Genomic DNA, 20624 nt, shown 5'->3' on the forward strand with positions numbered 1-20624 from the left:
CCTGGTGGGATTCCACAGCCTTAGAGTGAAGATGACCAACTCCCATGCCCTGGTGGGATTCCACAGCCTTAGAGTGGAGATGACCAACTCCCATGTCCTGGTGGGATTCCACAGCCTTAGAGTGGAGATGACCAACTCCCATGTCCTGGTGGGATTCCACAGCCTTAGAGTGGAGATGACCAACTCCCATGTCCTGGTGGGATTCCACAGCCTTAGAGTGGAGATGACCAACTCCCATGTCCTGGTGGGATTCCACAGCCTTGGAGTGGAGATGAGTCTGTTTGGTTGAATCGTGTGAAATTACCATTTTATGGGCCAAAATAATCAGAGGGCCACCTCACGTAGTTCCGTCTCATTCTCTAAGAGTGGGCAGTGAGGAGGACCACTCATCCAGCATGGAGGCTGGGGAAGTCCTTCCCAGAGGCCGCAGTGCCTGAGCTGAGGTCTGCATGGTGAAAGGGATTCACCAGGCATGGAGGGCGGGTGAACAGGATTCCAAATACAGGAAACTAAATGTGCAGAGGCCTGGACACTCTGTGCTCTCGGTCTCTGAATGCAGGGTTTAGCTTGGCTAGAGCGTGGTGTGAGTGAGATGGTGGTGGAGGCTGGGGGTTTATCAGAGATGAGAATTTGGGTACCAAAATTCAGTGTAAACTCATGAGGGTCTTTACCCACCATCCATCATCCATCCATCCATCCATCCATCCATCCATCCAATAAGACACACATATCACACTGGGCTTCACCTCTGGCCCAGAAGGGAGAGTGAGGCCACCAAGGTGGGCAGATTGTCAAGTAAAGGGATGGTATCTACAATCTTTGAGAAGTTAATCAACTGCGTCTTCAAGGCGATGCCATTCCTTCCTTTGTTCATGCGCTCATCATCCATTTATCCTTTTAACCGTTTACAAAGTCGAGTTTCATCCACCCTTCCTTTTTGTCATCTTTCCATTAATCATCTATCCTTCTATCCCTTCTTCCATCTGTCAGTCCATCCATCCATCCAGCCAACCAAACATCCATCCATACCTCCACCCACCCACCCGTCTATGATCCAGACTAAGCCCACCAGTTGATCCAGCTCATAATCTGCTTACCCACCCACCAATTCACACATTCCCCCATCACAGATATGGGCTTCCCCCTCCACCAAGCAGCTTTTCCGTTTTCCATCAGGGTGTGTATGACTGCCCCAGGCTCCCACCCTCTACCCAGGGCTCCTTGAGGGCCAGGAATGGCTGACTTGCTTCAGCTTCTGCAGTGCCTAGTGTATACCTGGCACAGTGAAATCTTGTAGAGTTTGTTGGCCTGGACTGAGAGACGGGGTGGATAGAGTTGCAGCAGCAGGAGGCAGGGTAACAAGGAGATGCTGGCTGCTTTTCAGGCTTTTAAGAGAGAAGGGAAGCCTGTGACTCCGGAGCAGCTGGCGATGTGGAGGTCCACCTGGGCTCTTGGCAGAGGTGGGGCATAGACAGGTGGGGAGCTGCGTGGGAGCCTGCCAGTTGGCAGTAACATGTCTAAGATGAACCCCATCTTGGGAGCTGGGAGGTGGAGAGTTCACATTTCAGGATATTTAGTTATTGATTCAGAGATTCTACTAATTCTCCAAAGACCATTGTTAAATTTTCTTGACTGTAAAAATAGAGTGCACTTGTTAGAGCAAATTTGGGAAATACGAAAATACAAAAATTCCTTTTTCTTTCCTTTCTATCTTTAGGCTGCTGGAATAAAACGCCGCAGCCTGGGTGGCTTACAGACAGAAGAGATTTATTTCTCATCTTTCTAGAGGGTGGGAAGTCCAAGATCAAGGTGCGGCCTCGTGGGGGAGGACCCTCTTCTGGTTCCCCGCTGCTGTGGTCTCTCTGCATCCTCACGCGGTGCTGGGGGTGGGAGCTCTGCAGCCATCGTCTTTGGGGGCAGGATTTCACCCTGTGGATTCTGGTGGGGACACAGACTTTGCTCGCATTTCCGCTCTTCCTGGCTGAGCCCATGTAGAAACTGCCGTGTGCCTTCCTCGCGAACACTTCCTGTGTCATTCATTACAGACTCTTCCGTGTCATTCACGGCTGCTGGACCTCCATCAGAGGCTTGCGTGGACCTCACTTAACTGTTCCTCTGATGTCGGATTTGACTTATTTCCAGTTGTCTGTGTTATAAATAACACTTGGATGAACATCTTTTGGTGAATCGTCTCTGCCTCTACTTCCTTCGGGTGGATTCCTAGACACTGACTCACTGTGGCCATGCCCTGAAACGCTGTAAAGCCCTTTTATTGCAGACCCACATTCCAGCTGACGGTGGGCATTTGCTGTCCCGGCTACTGTGCCCCGGGCAGTGGTTCTGAACCGAGGTGCACCCCATGTGTGAGAACCGGGGTTACCCACCCTCAAAGCCAGGCGCTCCCCACCTCTCTGCTCTCGGGAGGCAGCAGGGAGCTGTCACTGAATGCTTTGGACCTGGTGTGACCGTTGCTGGGCCTGTGATTCGTCCCAGGTCACCCGGGCCTTCAGGACACTGCAGTTCCTCATCTGGAGAATGGAGTGGCTCTTCCTACCCCAGGGGGTCAGTGGCTGAAGTTGGATCATTAATAACAGTTATAATGCACATGTGTTCCTAGCTTTAGACACCTCCTCTCGTGTAGTCAGAAGAACTAGGGCATCTTCTAGAGCCTAAGACAGCCGTAGATGCTAATTGTCTCTTCTCCACTCCCCTCCATTTCCTGGGCCATCTGTACATTTGCCGAGTGCTTGCTGTGGCCGGTTGGGTGGACACTGATATCAGGGTCCAGCTTGGTAGGACCTTCTCCCACCAAGGAGGTCATGTGGACCGAATGTGCTTGGTGTCTACACTGGAGGACCAGGGGACAGGGCTGGGTGAGGCTCACGTCTCGGGGCACAATACAGGTGGGTGTGAGAGCGGGCTGCTCTGGGCTGGAGCAGGGCGGGCGTGTGGGTGAAAGGGCAGCGGGCCTGCTCTTGCCCACGGGGCTCCGGTAGAAATGGCCCTGCACACTGGTGGCCTGCACCTGCTTCTGGAGGGTGGCCAGAGCTTTCTGAACCAGAGGCCGTGACCCTGGGAGGGCCCGCAGCTGTCCACCCCGGGCAGAAGGGATCCTGAAACTTGACGTCATCACCCCACTGGGTGTGGCACTCGGAAAACTCAGCCAGAACGGGTGATGTGGGCTTGTGGGTGATGACTGGAAGTCAGTTCTGGGCTTGCCACCCGTAGGGACTTCTGCCCGGGGCGCTGATGGGGTCCATGTAAAATTCTGTGTTCACTTTGTGTCCACGTGGCTGGTTTTGGGTCCTGGTTTAGAGTGGTTTGCGGGCTTTCGTGGCTCCAGTGGTCGAAAGACACCTGCTGGTCCGGGGGAAGCACTGTGGCCCACCGCTGCAAAGGCCGGAGCGACCCAGCACAGTGTTCTTTCCCTTGAATCACATAACTGAGTGAAGTCACTTCAGTGCCAAATGCGTAGAGCCACCTAGACACCAGGATGATTCCAAGGCCTGAGCTCTGAGAGCAGCTCCATTCGGGACTGTGTGAAGGCGCTGATGATTACAGACAGTGTCTGTAATCTGGAACAGGGAACATTCCTTTAACTTCATCTGCCCCTTTGTTTGGTGTGTGACATTTAATGGGCGTTAAAACCATCTTGTGTTTCTAAAGCTGTCTTCTCTAATGAGAATTTCAGGGTAAATCCTGGCTGATGCCAGTGTTAGAAAAACGAAGGAGCCAGCAGAAACATTAGCCTATGTCCATGTGTCAGTGCAAAAGGGCAGGGTCGAGCTGGGCCAGGCCTGACCACCGGGCCCTGTGCGGACTCCTGGGCTGGGGGCGACCCACTTCAAAGGTCAGACTCAGGAAGTGTAGACTTCCAGAGAAGTGCAATTGCAGTTTTCTCTTATAAAGATCAGCTAAATGTTGCCCACTATCAAGGCAGAGACCAAAAGATCTGTGAATACCTTGCGTTTTCAGGTAGGTGTGGAGAGGAAAGTTATTTAATTATATAATACCATTTCCTGCTGGACACGAATTGGCATTTGTTATGCCATTAATTTGTTATAAAAGCAATACGTGTCCGTCATACAAGTGTTAACGTAAAAATCCATCATAGCCCTGCACTTGTTTAAGCCATGGTGCTGGTGATGCCGATTCTATGATGGTTTCTGTTAAGTGCAGCCAAATAAATTAGTAAGTGAACATTTTAATGTATTTATTTTCCAGTATTTTTTCTAGCCTGCTTTTATAAAACTGGGATTACATACTCCTTTGTAATAGTTTTAAGTGAAAAATATGATGAGTAAATCTTTGTAAATGGGGAGTAAATAGGAACTTCAATCTGATAAGGGATATCCATGTAAAACCCACTATTGAATACTTTCTCCCTTAAGATCAGGGAAAAAAATCAAGGATGCCTTCTCTTACCACACATATTCAATATTATATGGCAATCCTAGCCAGTGCAATAAGGAAAGAAAAGGAAATAAAAGGCATATAAAGTGGAAAGGAAAACATAAAACTATCTTTACTTGAAGACCATGTGATTGTCTATGTTAAAAATTCTAAGGAATTTACACAAAAGCCTCTCGAACTAATAAGTAAGTTTGGTATAGACACAGAAATCAAAATCAATACACCAAAATCAGTATTATGTCTAGATAGTAAAAATGAGCAGTTAGAAACTTAAACATTCTTTACAGTAGCATCAAAATATGAAATACTTAGAATCTGATGAAATACAAGAAAATTATAAATCATCACTTAGAGATATTATACGATATGAAGAATTGGATAGATATACCATGCTCATGGACAAAACACTTACTATTGTTAAGATACCATTTTCCCCTGTAATTGATTCAGAGTTGGTGCAATGCCGATTAAAATCCCAGCTGGCCTTTTTAAAATGGATGTTGACAAGATGATTCTGCAATTTATATGGAAATGCAAAGAACCTAAGATAACCCCGACAGTCTTGAAAAAGAAGAATAAGGGAAGGCTCATGCTATGTGGCTTTAGAAACTTTCATCCGTTATTGGTGGGAACAAAAATTGGGGCAGCCACTTTGGGAAGCAGTTTGGCAGGTTTTGATAAAGTCAGCCCTACACTTGCCAGCTGCTGCTGCTGCGTCGCTTCAGTCGTGTCCGACTCTGTGCGACCCCATAGACGGAAGCCCACCAGGCTCCCCCGTCCCTGGGATTCTCCAGACAAGAACACTGAAGTGGGTTGCCATTTCCTTCTCCAATGCATGAAAGTGAAAAGTGAAAGGGAAGTCGCTCAGTCGTGTCCAACTCTTAGCGACCCCATGGACTGAAGCCTACCAGGTTCCTCCATCCATGGGATTTTCCAGGCAAGAGTACTGGAGTGGGGTGCCATCGCCTTCTTGCCAGAGGACCCAGCAATTCCACTCCTAGATATTTACCCAAAAGAGATGAAAACACACGTCTGTGCGAAGGTTCATATGCCATTTATCATCCCAAACTGCGAATAACCCGAGTGTCCACCACTGGTAGATGGATGCCCGCGTTGTGGTACATCCATATCGCGGAATACCGCTGAGTGGTAAGAGAAATGAGTGCATGACACTCTGTGGGCGCAAAAGCGTCATGTTACGGCAAGAGGCAGACGTGGAAGACGGTATAGGACACGGTCCTATTCACTTGCCATTTGAGAAAAGGCAAAACTACAGGAACAGAAGGGAAAACGGTGGTTGCTAGAGACCAGTGGGGAGAAGAAAGGTCTAAGTTTTGACAAATATTTAGTCCTGTGGTGACCAGCGCAGTAGGATACAGGACATTTCCAGCACCTCAGAAAGCGCCCCGTGTCCCTCTCCCCACCCCGGCCATGTATGTATCTCACTTATATTTCTGTTAGTGTCTCTCCCTGTCTATTGCTTGCTGTTGCTGTGGTTATCTATTCCTACGTAACAGCCACCCCAAACCTTGTGTCTACAGACGAAAGCAATCTTTTGCTTTGCAGTCTTAGTGTGCTTGTGGGTCTGCACCTGGGGCGTGGCCTGGCAGGGAGGACTTGTCTGCTCCCGTGACATCAGGTTGATGTCTTGGCTGGGGCTGGAGGGCCCGTTTCTAAGACGATTTTCCCACACGGCTGGCAAGTCGGTCCTGGATGTTGGCTGGGAGCTTGGCTGGGGCTGTCGGCCAGGGGTGTGGGTTTCTTTTCCCACAGGACCTTCCACGAAGCTGCTTGGGCTTCCTCACAGCATGGTGTCTGGTTCTAAAGAAGAGGATTCCAGACACAGGATATAGAGACTGCCAGTTTATTAAGCCTGGATCTGTACGCCAGCACGGGTCACTTTCACCACATTCCTTGGGTCCTGTAGTCATGGAGCCCACCTTGATTAAAGGAGCGGGGCATGGATACCACCTCTTCATGGACGCTTGTGCTAAAGAATCTGTTGCCATACCTAAAACTTATGCTTGGCTTTTGTTGTTGTTGTTAATAAAATGATGTGCCTTTTATGTGGATATACACTTACAACAGTTTTTGGGAGGAGAGGTTCACAGAGGTGAGATGAGCCTCCCATCTGCCTCTTCTACCAGTCCTCACCCCGCTCCCAGCTGTACCCCCTTGACTGTTTGACTGGTGCAGTTCTGGGCATTTTGGGGGGTTCATCTACCTGGCATGTTTTCGGGCTACACAGACATCTCTTCTCTTCATGCCATGCCTCAGCTGTCTTTCTGTGTCGGACCAGCCAGATCACCCCCTCCTGCAGCCTCTGCGGAGCCTTGCACAGACGAGCGGTGTTTATTCACCCAGCTCCTGACTGACGGGCGTTCGTCCTGTTTCCAGGCCTCTTACAAGCGACCCTGCCGTGGACGTCCTTGCACGCATACAGGCCTTTGTGCAGGATTCACGCCCAAAGCAGGGATGCCAGGTCCATCCCTGTGCACATCCTAATTGGAATGCCTTCTCCCACTGGCCTCTCTCCCACTGGGGTTCACTTTGAATCCCCAGAAGGCACGTTCCCCTGGCACGTTGGTTGGTTTTGTTCAGTGGGTGGCTGACTGGTTGTCCTTCATTCACTGTCCTGAATGTCTGCCCTGGGCTGAACTCTCTCCTCCGCTGTGATGAAGGCTCAGTTCAGTTCAGTCGCTCAGTTGTGTCCGACTCTTTGCCACCCCGTGGACTGCAGCATGCCAGGCCTCCCTGTCCATCACCAACTCCCAGAGCTTGCTCAAACTCATGTCCATCGAATTGGTGACGCCATCTAACCATTTCATCCTCTATTGTCCCCTTCTCCTCCTGCCTTCAATCTTTCCCAGTATCAGATCAGATCAGATCAGTCGCTTAGTCGTGTCTGACTCTTTGTGACCCCATGAATCGCAGCACGCCAGGCCTCCTTGTCCATCACCAACTCCCAGAGTTCACTCAGACTCACGTCCATCGAGTCAGTGATGCCATCCAGCCATCTCATCCTCTGTCGTCCCCTTCTTCTCCTGCCCCCAATCCCTCCCAGCATCAGAGTCTTTTTCAATGAGTCAACTCTTCGCATGAGGTGGCCAAAGTACTGGAGTTTCAGCTTTAGCATCATTCTTTCCAAAGAAATCCCAGGGCTGATCTCCTTCAGAATGGACTGGTTGGATCTCCTTGCAGTCCAAGGGACTCTCACCAGTCTTCTTCAACACCACAGTTCAAAAGCATCAATTCTTCGGCGCTCAGCTTTCTTCACAGTCCAACTCTCACATCCATACATGACCACAGGAAAAACCATAGCCTTGACTAGACGAACCTTTGTTGCAAAGTAATGTCTCTGCTTTTAAATATGCTATCTAGGTTGGTCATAACTTTCCTTCCAAGGAGTAAGCATCTTTTAATTTCATGGCTGCAGTCACCATCTGCAGTGATTTTGGAGCCCAGAAAAATAAAGTCTGACACTGTTTCCACTGTTTCCCCATCTATTTCCCATGAAGTGATGGGACCGGATGTCATGATCTTCGTTTTCTGAATGTTGAGCTTTAAGCCAACTTTTTCACTCTCCACTTTCACCTTCATCAAGAGGCTTTTTAGTTCCTCTTCACTTTCTGCCATAAGGGTGGTGTCATCTGCATATCTGAGGTTATTGATATTTCTCCCGGCAATCTTGATTCCAGCTTGTGTTTCTTCCAGTCCAGCGTTTCTCATGATGTACTCTGCATATAAGTTAAATAAGCAGGGTGACGATATACAGCCTTGACGAACTCCTTTTCCTATTTGGAACCAGTCTGTTGTTCCATGTCCAGTTCTAACTGTTGCTTCCTGACCTGCATACAAATTTCTCAAGAGGCAGATCAGATGGTCTGGTATTCCCATCTATTTCAGAATTTTCCACAGTTTATTGTGATCCACACAGTCAAAGGCTTTGGCATAGTCAATAAAGCAGAAATAGATGCCTTTCTGGAACTCTCTTGCTTTTTCCATGATCCAGCGGATGTTGGCAATTTGATCTCTGATTCCTCTGCCTTTTCTAAAACCAGCTTGAACGTCGGGAAGTTCACAGTTCACATATTGCTGAAGCCTGGCTTGGAGAATTTTGAGCATTTCTTTACTAGCGTGTGAGATGAGTGCAGTTGTGCGGTAGTTTGAGCATTCTTTGGCATTGCCTTTCTTTGGGATTGAAATGAATACTGACCTTTTCCAATCCCGTGGCCACTGCTGAGTTTTCCAAATTTGCTGGCATATTGAGTGCAGCACTTTCACAGCATCATCTTTCAGGATTTGGAATAGCTCAACTGGAATTCCATCACCTCCACTAGCTTTGTTCGTAGTGATGCTTCCTAAGGCCCACTTAACTTCACATTTCAGGATATCTGGCTCTAGGTCAGTGATCACACCATTGTGGTTATCTGATTATCCCAGCATCAAGGTCCTTTCAAATGAGTCAGCTCTTCGCATCAGGTGGCCAGAGTATTGGAGTTTCAGCTTCAGCATCAGTCCTTCCAGTGAATATTCAGCACCAATTTCCTTTAGGATGGACCGGTTTGGTGATGAAGCCTACCATTGCCCCTTCTCAGGGACCTCACAGTGGGGACATGGCAGGACCACAGGACCACCTCCTGCCATCCAGCACAGGCTGTGGTGGGGAGCTGGGGTGGCATGCAGAAGGCAGAGGCCCGCCCTGGTATGCAGTGGGCCTCTTGTTTTCCTGAGGCTTCATTAAGAGAAGGGATCTCCGGTGGGCACCACCTTGACTTGGCATTGTAACTGGGGGGAGGGAAGCAGCTTGGAAATCCAGTGTTTTCAGTGCTGCTAACGCTGAGTGATGCTCACAGCCTCCCAGGAGAGGTGGGAGGCCCAGGTGGTGGAGCTGCTGCTGGGGCGGGGTGTGCTGGCACTGGTCCCATCATGGCTGTCAGTCTCTAGTCCTGGGTCCTGAAGACTCCAGTGACAAGGCCAGGAACCCCAGGCTCTTCCCAGGGACCTGCCAGCAACAAATGTGAACGTCCGTGTGCCAGGGCCCGGCCTGGCCTCTGCAGTGATGGCATAGGGAGTCGAGAAGGCCTGGGCCTTCCCCTGGCTGTGGCGCAGCAGGCTTCCCAGAGCGCCACTGGGAGAAGAAAGCCCCACGTGGCAGGTCAGGCCAGCCTCAGGGAATGGTCTTGCTGCTCCCCCTCAGGACGCCGTCCACGAGTCTGGTCCACAGCCGGGGCAGGCCTGTAACTTGCCCGTGCACTGCCCACCTCCTTCCTTAGCACGGCTCCCCAGGGTGCAGAGGGCCCTCCGCCAGCGTGACCCCAGCTGACCTGACCACAGACAACACTCCCTGGCCTCTTGGAAGCAGTTGGGGCCATGCAGAGCCCGCCCGAGTAAACGCAGCCAACCTCAGCACGTGGCATCTGCCACTGGGTGCCATCCCCACCCCTTTCCTCCAGAACAAGGAGAGGAATTACCTCCGAGGAAGCTGAGATTAATCACCTGTTTCCCCGTCAGGCCTGCGGGCTCCGCTCCTAGACCAGCTCCTGCTGGGTGCACGGCCCGGCCCGCTCTGCCCCGGGTTGTCCTTGGCAGCTGGAGGCAGGGCTGATGTCTGTGGCCCATGGCCCTTTGTTGAGGACGGATGGGCCCGAAGGACGTGGATATTCACACGTTTTCACAAAGGCAGGTGGAAAGGAGCTGACCGATGGGAGGAAGAGGTGCCAGGCGAACACAGGAGACGACACGTCCGTGCGTCTTAGGGTCCGGGTCCCTCGGTGGTCACGCTTCTTCCCCATTCTCAGTGTGGAACCTTAGTCTGCTCTGCAGCCCCCACAGCTGTCAGGACTGTGGGAACAAGCCTGCTCTGTGAGGCCCAGCTCGATCCTGCCTGGGTGACCATGTGCTGCCGTTGCTGGGTGGGCGAGCATCTCTGAGCCTGGAATGTTCCTTGAGTGACCCCGGATGACCTGGCGGGGGGGGCACTGTCAGCTCCTGGCAGCCCCCCATCTTCCCCCCTGCTGCAAGACTCCTTCCCCAGGGCACTGCAGGTCCCGTGAGTCCTTGTGGGCAGCGTGACTTACTTCCCAGAAGCCGTGTGTGTGCTGAGGGGTGGCCAGGCCCCCTGTGGGTGCCCCCAGGCTGGGAGGTAGCACAGACGTCCTTTCAGAGCCTGTAGAGGCTCCCCCAGCACCTGGGCTTAGTGTGGGAGCATGGGGAAGCACCCGGCGTCCAGACACCAGGTCAGCCTCAACCGGAAGCGGACGGGCCTTCACAGTGTCCCGTCTCTGAACGTGTGCACGGGGGCGTTGCCTCCCCACTGTGGCCACTCCCTGGCAACGCTGTGTCTATAGCCAGAGCGGTGTCTGTTCCAGCTGACATTTCACCGTAAAAGCTCCCAACGGTCTGTCAGAAGCTCCTCAGAGCTCTTGACTTTTCAGCCAAGAGAGGAGAGCTGCGGGCTGGGAGACGGCACAGAGTGGGATTGCTGTCTAGTCCTAGCTCTAGTACACTATGCCAGGCCCTTCTTGGTGGTGGGGCCGGACTGCAAGTCCTCTGAGGTCCATCCGGCTCCCTGGAGGACCTGAAACGCTGCGCAGACCCCACATATGACCCCCAGGGAGGCCCTTCTCAAGGACCCTGAGCCAGGGTGCAGCTTGCCTCTGCTTGAGGAGGAGTTTGCAGGGACTAAGACACACTCGTCACACGGGACTCTGGCCCAGAGGGAGAGTGAGGCCACCAGGGCAGGGAGAGGGGCAGTGAAGGATTAGTGTCTGAAATCTTCAAGAGGTGTATCAACTGAGTCTTCAAGACACTGCCTTCCCTCCCTCATTCACTCACTCATTCACCCGTTTATCCATTCCACATTCACAGAGTCGTGCTTCATCCATCATTTTTTGTCATCTTTCCCTCAGTCATCTGTCCTTCTATCCCTTCTTCCATCTGTCCATCCACCCCCCCACCCACCCACCTATCCTTCCATCCATCCATCCGTCCTTCCATCCACCCATCCACCCATCCATCCATCATCCATCCGTCCATCTCTCTGTTCTCCCACTTGCTTCATCCCTGTGCCATATATCCATCCTTCCGTGAGGGTTTACAACGCGGTACCTTGAACAGACATAGTGAAGAGGAGAAGGCCGTGTCTCTGGAATCTTTCTCCATTGATGCTCAGGCCAGTATTTTAATGTTGTAGAAAATAAGAGAGGCGAGGCATCCTCTATCTGTCACCCTCTGTTAGCCTGGGGTTTTGAGCTTCTCCCCAGCCCCTCGGTTCAGAGTTTGAGGATCTTCCGTCCACCAGAGTTCTCCCTGAGGTCCCGAACCTCTAGAATGAGCAGGTCCTGTCTGCCCTGGAGTGACCTTGATCTCCTGGGCTCTGCTCTGGGCTCTTTGCTAGTCACTGCCTGGAAGGAGAGTGAGCTTGGCAGCGGTTTCTCTGGAGGTGTCTCGGGGGGCACCCTGCCCTGTCTCCTCCTTGTGGCGTCTGGGGACGAGGGCATTTTGCGGCCAGCTCAAGTCCTCGTCTGCAGAGGCAGGCACCTCCTCGGTGAGCCATCTAGGTGACTGAAGGGGCGGAGGCTGTGGGTGGAGAGCCCAGGGTGTGTGGGCGCTGGGGGGTGCTTGGGGCCCAGCTGGCCCTCCCAAGCTGGGTGCGGGTGAACCAATGTCTCCCCCAGCCTTGCCCAGACTCCTGCGGCTGTTGCCCAGTGAGGCCTCCCCATAGACTGTCCCTTCCCTGTCGCCATTTCTGGGTGGAAGCCACGTTGCCCAGGGCCATCAGGGTCACGTCCACGGCGCCCTAAATCCTGGCGCCCTCTGTCACCCCTGGGGATGCAGGGATGGCTGAGTTGGGTCTGTACAGATGGTGACAGGCAGTGGCGCGGTCCCCTTCAGTGAAAATCCCTTGGAATCCCTGCTGGTGGGTCCTCAGCCCTTCTTCAGAAATAGGAAAACGGGCCAGAGGCAGGTGACAAGCACAATCTCCACCAAGCCCTGTGGGCTGAGCTGGGCTCATCGGTGGCCTTTCCTCATCCCCATGAAGCGACAGAGACTGACAGGCGGTCAGAGATGGTGCGAGGCAGGAGGGGGTGAGCCGGGCGCAGGGGACCCCCGCCAGGCAGGCCCCTCACGTCCACTCCCCCTGGAGACCCCGGCGCAGGGCTTGCATCCAGCCCTTCCCACTTCTGGTCCTCCCTGTCGTCTCTGCTGAGCCTGAGAGGCGGCCAGGTGGGCCCAGGTCTGAGCAGGACTGGTACACTAGGCACCGACCACCCCCACCTCCCCGAGATGCTGCTGCCCGGCTGGGGTGAAGGTGGGCCTGGTGCCAGGCCAAGGCGTGTGAAGTTGTAGGCTGCAGACCCAGGGATGAGCGGGAAGGGAGATGTGGGAGCCCCAGAGCCCGTGGCCTCGCCCAGGTTCCCTGCGCCGGGCCCAGGCCTCTGCCCTGTGATGTCCCGGGTGAGCGGCTGCTGGAGACCGTCTGGGAGGCGAAGGCTGCCAGCGTCCTGCCAGCTCTGCCCCAGCCCTGCCCTCTGCTTTGTTCCCAGGGTTGGGTCATTGGAGAAGCATTGCGGTCGGAGCTTCTGAGGCGGCCTGCTTATTTGCCAGCGGGCTGCGCTGACCTCCCCAATGGGGCCGCGTGCCCTGTGCTGGGGCCTTGCGGGGAGGGCGGGGGGCGCTCGGCCTGGGACGAGGGGGCCCTGCGTGCCACCCACCCCGTCGCTGGCCGGGAGAGCCGTGGCTCTTTTTGCTTCTGGAAATGGAAGCTGGGAGGTGGCAGGGATGGCAGGAAGGGCAGATGTGTCTCCTGGGTGACCTGCCAGGGGCCCCACAGACTCAGAGCAGGTTCTCCCCTCAGCAGCAGTTCCTGTGAGAGTCGGCTGAGCACCAGGGCCCCAGTGGGACCCGCCAGGCTGGGCCCTGCCCGCCCGAGGCCCGTGGCCCAGGAAACAGACCTTACTCAAGGAATTAGATGTCTTTACACTTAGGGATGAGAGAGTTGGACCATAAAGAAAGCTGAGTGCCGAAGAATTGATGCTTTTGAGCTGTGGTGTTGGAAAAGACTCTTGAGAGTCCCTTGGGCTGCAAGGAGATCCAACCAGTCCATCCTAAAGGAGATCAGCCCTGAATATTCATTGGAAGGACTGATGCTGAAGCTGAGGCTCCAATACTTTGGCCACCTGATGCGAAGAACTGACTCATCGGAAAAGACCCTGATGCTGGGAAAGACTGACGGCAGGAGGAGAAGGGGACGACAGAGGATGAGATGGTTGGATGGCATCACTGACTCAGTGGACATGAGTTTGAGCGAGCTCCGGGTGATGGTGAAGGACAGGGAGCCCGCCGAGCTGCAGTCCTGTACTGTGCTGTGCTGTGCTGAGTCACTCAGTCATGTCCAACTCTTGTGACCCCATGGACTGTAGCCCACCAGGCTCCTCTGTCCATGGGATTCTCCAGGCAAGAACTGGGATGGGCTGCCATTTCCTTCTCCAGGGGATCTTCCCGACCCAGGAATCAAACCTGGGTCTCTTACACCTCCTGCATTGGCAGGCAGCTGACTTTTAGGGGTGATTGTGGAAGTGCCTTTTGAGGGAGGCAGAGAGGTCATCTTCGTGTGATTGGTGGAGACATTGCCATTGGCAGCTGAAATGTTTGACTCCTTAGCGGGCCAGTTGTAAGATTTCTCTCCAGGACGTCTACCTCCTGATTTCTGCCATTCACATATATATTGCTTGTTCATCCATCCATCTGTCCATCCATCTATCCACCCATCCATCCCCCCATCTGTCCACCCACCCATCCATCCCTCCGTCCGTCCTGTGCACACACACACACGCATGTAGTCGGTGTGCGGTGTGTGCAGCAGGTGTGTCTGTATTTGAGCCCCTCTTTGTGCTGCTACTTTTCAGGGCTTTCATGCTGCCTTTCTGGCCTAGGGCAAGTGGAACTCAACTCTGTTTCCAAATTCTTTCTCAGGTTCCTCCTTTCTGCCTTAAAACTGACCTCTCCCACTTCCATTCCTGGACAGCTCTGGGGCTGGAACGCCTGGCTGCGTGCGTGCGGTCTCAGGCAGGCTCAGTGCGCAAGCAGGAAGCGGCAGGCTGTTGTAGAGGAGAGAGGCTGAGCGCAGGGATCGGGGGTTCACACAGCCACTAGCAGAGCTGGAGTGGGGGCGTCCCCAGGCCCCCAGGCATGGTCACGCCACCAGAGTGAGTGGAACCCAGATGTCACGAAGTCACAGCTGCAAATGTCAGTTGTCCTCACGACCTGGCCCCAGGTCCTAGCATGCTTGCCCAGACTCTGCAGAGAGAAGGTTTCTCACATTCCAGCTCCCCTCTGAGTGCGGAACGGAATTTGCATCCTGAGCCCTTCCCCTAGAGGGGTCTGGGAAATGTAGTTTTTAGCCCCCAGGCCCCACGGAGCAGGAGCACATCAGAAGCGCCCGAGTGAGCAACCACGGCCGGGGCAACGAGGAGGCCACCCGGCTCTGCTTGCCTGAAGCCTCGGAGCCGCCCCGTCGGCATCACTCCTGCTTCTCCGGCACGGAGGGGTCCCTGGTCAGGCCGCACAGCCAGTCCCTTTCCTGTCTTTCCTGACCCATCGGACGCATGGTGATATCAGCCCACAGGACGCTCTCTGCTCGGAGGCGGGAGCCAGGAGGAGGGCTCTCGGTGTGGAGCGCCCAGGTCCCTGGACTTGAGCCCACACCCATCTGTCCCCAGAGGTGGCACCGCCTCCCAGCAGAACTCTCGCCCTGATCGGGATGCTGAGGCTGCCGGGTAGAGAGGGGCCTTTGGCCTCAGTGGGGAGAAGAGTGTCGGGGGACGGTCCTCCTGGAGCCTCTCGGGCCTCGCCACACCTTTGAGACAGTGAGAAAAACGCTTGCTGAGCTCTGGCACAAGGCGGAGGGGTGGCTTTTTCAGCATGTTGCAACAGAGGTCCACAAACACGGCCCGGAAGGCCTCTGGAAAACCGTTTTCCCCGCCGGCTGTGCAAGAGGCCGGTTCGAGAGCCCGTGCATCTGGGAAGACCATCATCGCAGCTCTCAGGCTGTCAGTCCCGGCACCAGCCTGGGTCTGCGATGCCTCCTGGCTGGGCCGACCTTGGAGCCGAGACTCAGAGATGAGCCAGGGCTCGGCTGCATCTCGGGGCAGGTGAGCCAGCGGCTGGCACAGCCGTCTCTTCCCACGGGCCGAGGCCAGGCCGGGGCTGTGCTGGGCACCCACACCTGGCCAGCCTGGCTCTGCGTCTGGGGTCAAGTGGACAGGTGCTGGGGAGCCCTGTGGGGGGCTGACCCACCGTGTCGGGTAGACGCCTGGGTAGGCACACTTTCTTCACGGCGGACGCCCGCCTGGACCAGGGTGTCTTGGGTCCCCACCTCTGCAGGGGTTGGGAACGTCATCCCAGTTTCCGGTCCCCTGATTAAAGGGACAGAGGTCTGTGGCAAAGCTGAGCTGTGGAAATGACGCTGCTGGGACAGGCGCCCTCAGATCTGTGGAATTGGCGTAGCGTGGTGCCTTGCAGGGCGCGGTGGACGGGTTGGGGTGGTGTACTTACTGATGGAGAGCCCTCCCGGGCCGCCCCGGGAGCCTCCCCAGCCTGCCACCTCCCCAGCCCCCAGCGCCTCACGGGGGGTGGTCTGCAGGGCATCGTCTGCACCTGCCTCTGGCACCATCCACCACTGCTGCCCTGAACGCCCTGCCCGGCTCCTCCTCCCCTTGTAGGCTCCATCTGGGCGGTTCTCTTGTTAGGGACTTGCCCGGACCAGCAGCGAGGCTGCCTGGAGCCCCGCCCCCCGTCCCCGATGGCTGCGCTGGGCTCCACACGCAGCAGCTAGCTGCAGGATGGCTCGGAACTCAGCGAGGGAGAAACCAACCCTGATGGTCCTTTCTCCCCCCACAGCTTTTGCCTCTTGAGCGAGTCTCAGGCATGTGAGGACCCTCTGGGGAGGAGAGCCCGTGAGCCAGGAGGCCCAGAGGCCTCAGGGGCGTGCTTGTGTCAGCCCTGCTGTTGCACCCAGAAGGGAGTCTGGCCTTTTAGCGGCAAGCGTCAGCGTCCAACCCAGGCTGGCATACACGTGACGACAGCTTATTGGTTTGTGTAGACAAGTCTTCTTCATGTACAGGAGCCTGAACTGCACGGCAGAAATCTGTCTATCCACATCTGTAGGCAGGCCCTTCTCCCACAGCGAAGGCCACCTGGGGCTGCAGGCTCATCACCCAAGTGTGAAGCCTGCAGAGCGGAGAGGAAGAGGCCCCAGGATGGAGCTTCCTCGGCCTGGGCCAGTCCCGTGCCCAACCCTGGGCCCAGCACCCAGGACAGGGTGGTGCTGCATTCTGATTGGCCAGGGAGATCCAGGTGTCCGGAGGAGGGGGCGTGGCAGCCCTGCCCACACCCACACGGACAGGTGGCTGCCGGACACCGGGCTCCCCAGAAGCCCAGGGCAGTGCCCCGGCCGCACACACCATGACCTGTCACGCTGACTCTGAATTTGAGTTCACTTCCTCTGCCTGGACTCCCAGGGCCTCTTGTCTGTAGTAACACGAGCTGCACTGTCCATCCAAGGCCTTGTTTAGGGCAGGGGCCATGTGGATCCCAAGCCTGTGGCCCTCGCCACCTGGAGGTCTGGGGTCTTTGTGACTGGTTGCAGTGCGCAGGCGCGGAGCCATCCTTTGCATCTGGGGGGACGGTCGAGCTCACCAGGAGCGTCTCCACCGTCCTAGGGGCTGCTCCCTCCTGTACAGTAGGGGAGGGAGGTCGCGAACTTTCCGGAAGGGGTGTAGGGGCCCACCCTCTGTTGCTCTTAGTTGGGTGCTGTCTCGCCCTGCAGGCGTGGGTCTTCTGGGAGCAAATGGAGACTGACTATTTGTGTAAACGCTTATGGGAAAACTGCATTTCCGTTGGGTAAGGATTGGGGATGAGATGTGCCAGGAGCCTGCCCGCTGTCCTCAGTGGCACCCCGGGGCGGGGCCCGCGCTCGGCAGTTACGTATCGGACGTCACAGGCCGTCAATCACTCCAATTTCGTAAGACCACCCTGGGTAAAGCCGCTTGCATCAGCGGTGGGAGCTAACGCTGCCTTTCAGCTTCTGTTTGGGGTGGGTTTCCTGTGAGGCTAGTGAGAAGCGGGGTCTGGGAGCCCGGGGCTGGTGCGGTACCTGGGGGGGAAAAGAGCAATGTGAGTGGCGAGTAAGAGAGCGTTCGCACCTGGGGGTGGCCGCCTGCAGGGACCAGGGTGGGAGCTGGCCGTGTGCATTTCCGCAAAATGCGGTGTCCTGCGCCCGAGAGCGCCCGATTTCTGAGCTGATCCCTCAGGCTCTTCTGAGGGTCAGAGGTGGTCCTGGAGCGGGTGGAAGGAGGGGCTGAGGGTTGGTTTGCAGCTCATCTGCACCCTCGGGTGCTCCCTTTCTGCCCATGGCTAACTCATCACCTCCTTTTGTCCTTTCAGCTCAGCCAGCAGATCTCCTGAAGGTTCTAGATTTTCACAACCTGCCTGATGGAATAACCAAGACCACAGGCTTCTGTGCAGCGCGGCGATCTTCCAAAGGCCCGGATGTCGCCTACAGAGTCACGAAAGATGCCCAGCTCAGCGCGCCCACCAAGCAGCTGTACCCTGGTAAGAGACAGCGTGTGTGCCTCGCGGGGGTGTGGCTCCGCTTCCCGCCCCCAGCCGGGCAGCAGAACCAGGAGCCCGGAGCCGGGGAGGCGGGGAGGAACGCCTGATGGAGGGAGAAGCGTCCTTGGTTTTCCGGGAAGGAGCCTGATTTGATGTCAGGATAGTGAAAGCGGTCACCGTCCACACCCAAAGGTGGGAGCGGGGCCTCGTCTGTTTGCACCACTTCTCCAAGCAGGTGTCTCTCCAGCAGGGGGCGGGGTGCCGGGACTCCAAGGCGTGGTTCCCCGGGGGTGGGGTTAAGAAACCCCAGGGTCACGGGAAAGGAAATGCTTCCAGACTGAAGCTTAATTGGGGGTGAGGACATTAAGAGACACACGCACCAAACATCAGAGCTCCCAGCAAGAGAGTGCAGGCTTTTAATGAGAATCAACTGCCAAGTGTCACATTGCTGCTTTTAATTACGAGCCCAGAGCGGAGCGATGGTTGCTGGTAGGCCCCCCCGCTGGCCTCGGGGCCTGGGCCGGCTGACCAGGCCCGTGACTGATAACCTCTCCCCCCACTTCAGTGGGGCTCTTCTTCCCGATTGCGATCAGAGAGGGCCCGGGGACCCTGGGATGCACTCACCCCAGAGATGCTCTGTAATCCTCAGAAGCATGAGCGCCACCTTTCCGGTAACGACCTGCCTCGCTCGTTGACCCTCCAGTCGGGCAGTCCTTCCGCCGGCAGTGGGGTCTGTGAGCCACGTGCCCACCGGGTTCCAGAAGGATGTGCCCTTTCAGGGCTGCGTTTGCTTCCTCTGGCCTTTCACTCTTGACCCTCTGCTTCACGCCCGTGTTTTCTCAGCCTCTCTTTAAATCCGCAGGGACTCTTAAGAGTTTGTCTCTGCGAGAGAGGCTGGGTCTGCTCTTTCCAGAAACAGCATTTGGGCCGGTTAGCTCCTTTGGGGGCCCCAAGGCCTTTCACTGTGTCTTGTGGACCCCCCTTGACCACCTTGGGGTGCCAGACGTCCCCCCTCCAGAGTGTCTGACCATCACTGCAGACGGGGCTCACCAGGGCCCCATGGGTCACTCGCTACAAAGACCCTCGGGAATGTCACTCTGCCACACGTCCAAAGAGCCTTTCTTATCCTTTCGGGGCCAGCGTGTTCTGAATCACCGAGAAGCTGTCCTGCCCCGAGTCCCCAGTTTAGAACTCCCCTGCAGGGGGCTGAGGGGCTGGGGGCGAGGCGTCTTGGGAGCGCTGCTGGCCCTGCACCCTCACGCCCGTGCTTCGGGACGGACACCACTGCGCGGGCATCTCACAAGGTCCTGCCCCGCGGCCGTCTGTAGTCGCTTTGCTGGCAGGCAGTTCAATCTGACCCCTGCCACCCAATTCAGGGTCACAGCCAGCTCACCGGAGTTGGTGTCCTCTATCCATGCCCCGCCCTGCTATCTTGTGGCGAGTAACATCAGAGGGTCTCAGGGTACGGGCCGGTTACTGGAGATCTGGTATGAACTCCGGAACAGCCAGACAGGGAATTTCTTTTAAGCCCATATTTTCCCCAGGGTCTCAAATTAGGCTCTTCATTAGATGCTGAAAGAGTTTAAAGGGCTGTTACAGGGCCTCCGAGCCATAATTCGTTCATGGAGTCGAATGGGTCCATATGTAATGATCGCCTCCTTAACGCCAGGTGGAACTGGGCACTCCTTCGCGATGATTTAAGCGGACGTTTCCGGGGTCTTTTCTGCAGTCTGGGGCTGATGCCCACGCCCAGCCTCCCTGTCTTTTCTTCTCTCAGAGCCTCTCTCCGATGAGGCTTGGGGCCTCTGTGGGGCCCTGTCGCCCTTCCCCAGCCCCGACCCCAGTTAACCCCCAGAGCCGCCCACGCCAGCCGTGCCCACTCACCTGTCCTCCAGCACTGTGCCCCCACATGCGTCCAGGCCGTGTCCCGGGACCTCAGGGGCCACAGGCCGGCTTCTTCAGAGGCCCAGCCCCCTTCCCAGCGGCGAAGAGCCGCAGCGTGGTGTTCTCTGCTCTTGCCAGCGAAGAGGGCGCTAGCCTTCCTCCCTCATCTGAGAAGGATTTTCTAGTCTCGCTTGCAGCCTGTGGTCTGGGTTCTGAATCGGCAGGACCAAGAGCGTGACTGTGCCAGGCAGTGCTGGGTCTCCTGACCCCGTCTGGACGGAGCCACGGGGAGTGAATCAGACCCGAGGGCGGCGGTCTCTGTGGGGAGTGGGCGCCACCAACCAACCAAAGCAGGCTGCCCAGCTTGCCTGGTGGCGGGCTGGGGGTTCCTGGGCCTTGTTGCCCCCGCCACCTGCAGTGGGCGGCAGGGGAACATCACGTCAAGGTAAAGCCGGCCTGAGACCCTGCCAGAAGCTGTCACGGGCCCTCCTGCAGTGCCGCAGGCACATGTGTCCCTGGGGGCTGTCCGGCCACTGGCGGGGCACCCCTGCATCCTCTGAGCCACTGGCCAGCTGCCTTCGCCCAGGTCCAGCCGCCCCCTCTGAAGGCATCCACACAGGGCAGCCGTGGTCGTGCCCGGGCGTGGGGACCGCTCCCCATTTCAGCCTCCCTCTGGCCACCTTGGGGACCCCGAGACTCTCTCCTTGCCT

The 20624-nt window shown here is 55.9% G+C and overlaps 1 protein-coding gene across 2 annotated transcripts in view; it reads left to right on the forward strand.

Annotated features, from left to right (window-relative positions):
* Window positions 1–20624, forward strand: part of COL5A1 (collagen type V alpha 1 chain) — a 149110-nt gene that overhangs the window by 18838 nt on the left and 109648 nt on the right. For both annotated transcript variants that reach the window (XM_027556854.1, XM_027556853.1), the window contains exon 2: window positions 17863–18030. In XM_027556854.1, coding sequence (XP_027412655.1) covers window positions 17863–18030 — 168 coding nt within the window. The remainder of the gene's footprint in view (window positions 1–17862; window positions 18031–20624) is intronic.

Source organism: Bos indicus x Bos taurus, chromosome 11 (assembly GCF_003369695.1).
Source record: "Bos indicus x Bos taurus breed Angus x Brahman F1 hybrid chromosome 11, Bos_hybrid_MaternalHap_v2.0, whole genome shotgun sequence".
Taxonomy (NCBI): domain Eukaryota; kingdom Metazoa; phylum Chordata; class Mammalia; order Artiodactyla; family Bovidae; genus Bos; species Bos indicus x Bos taurus.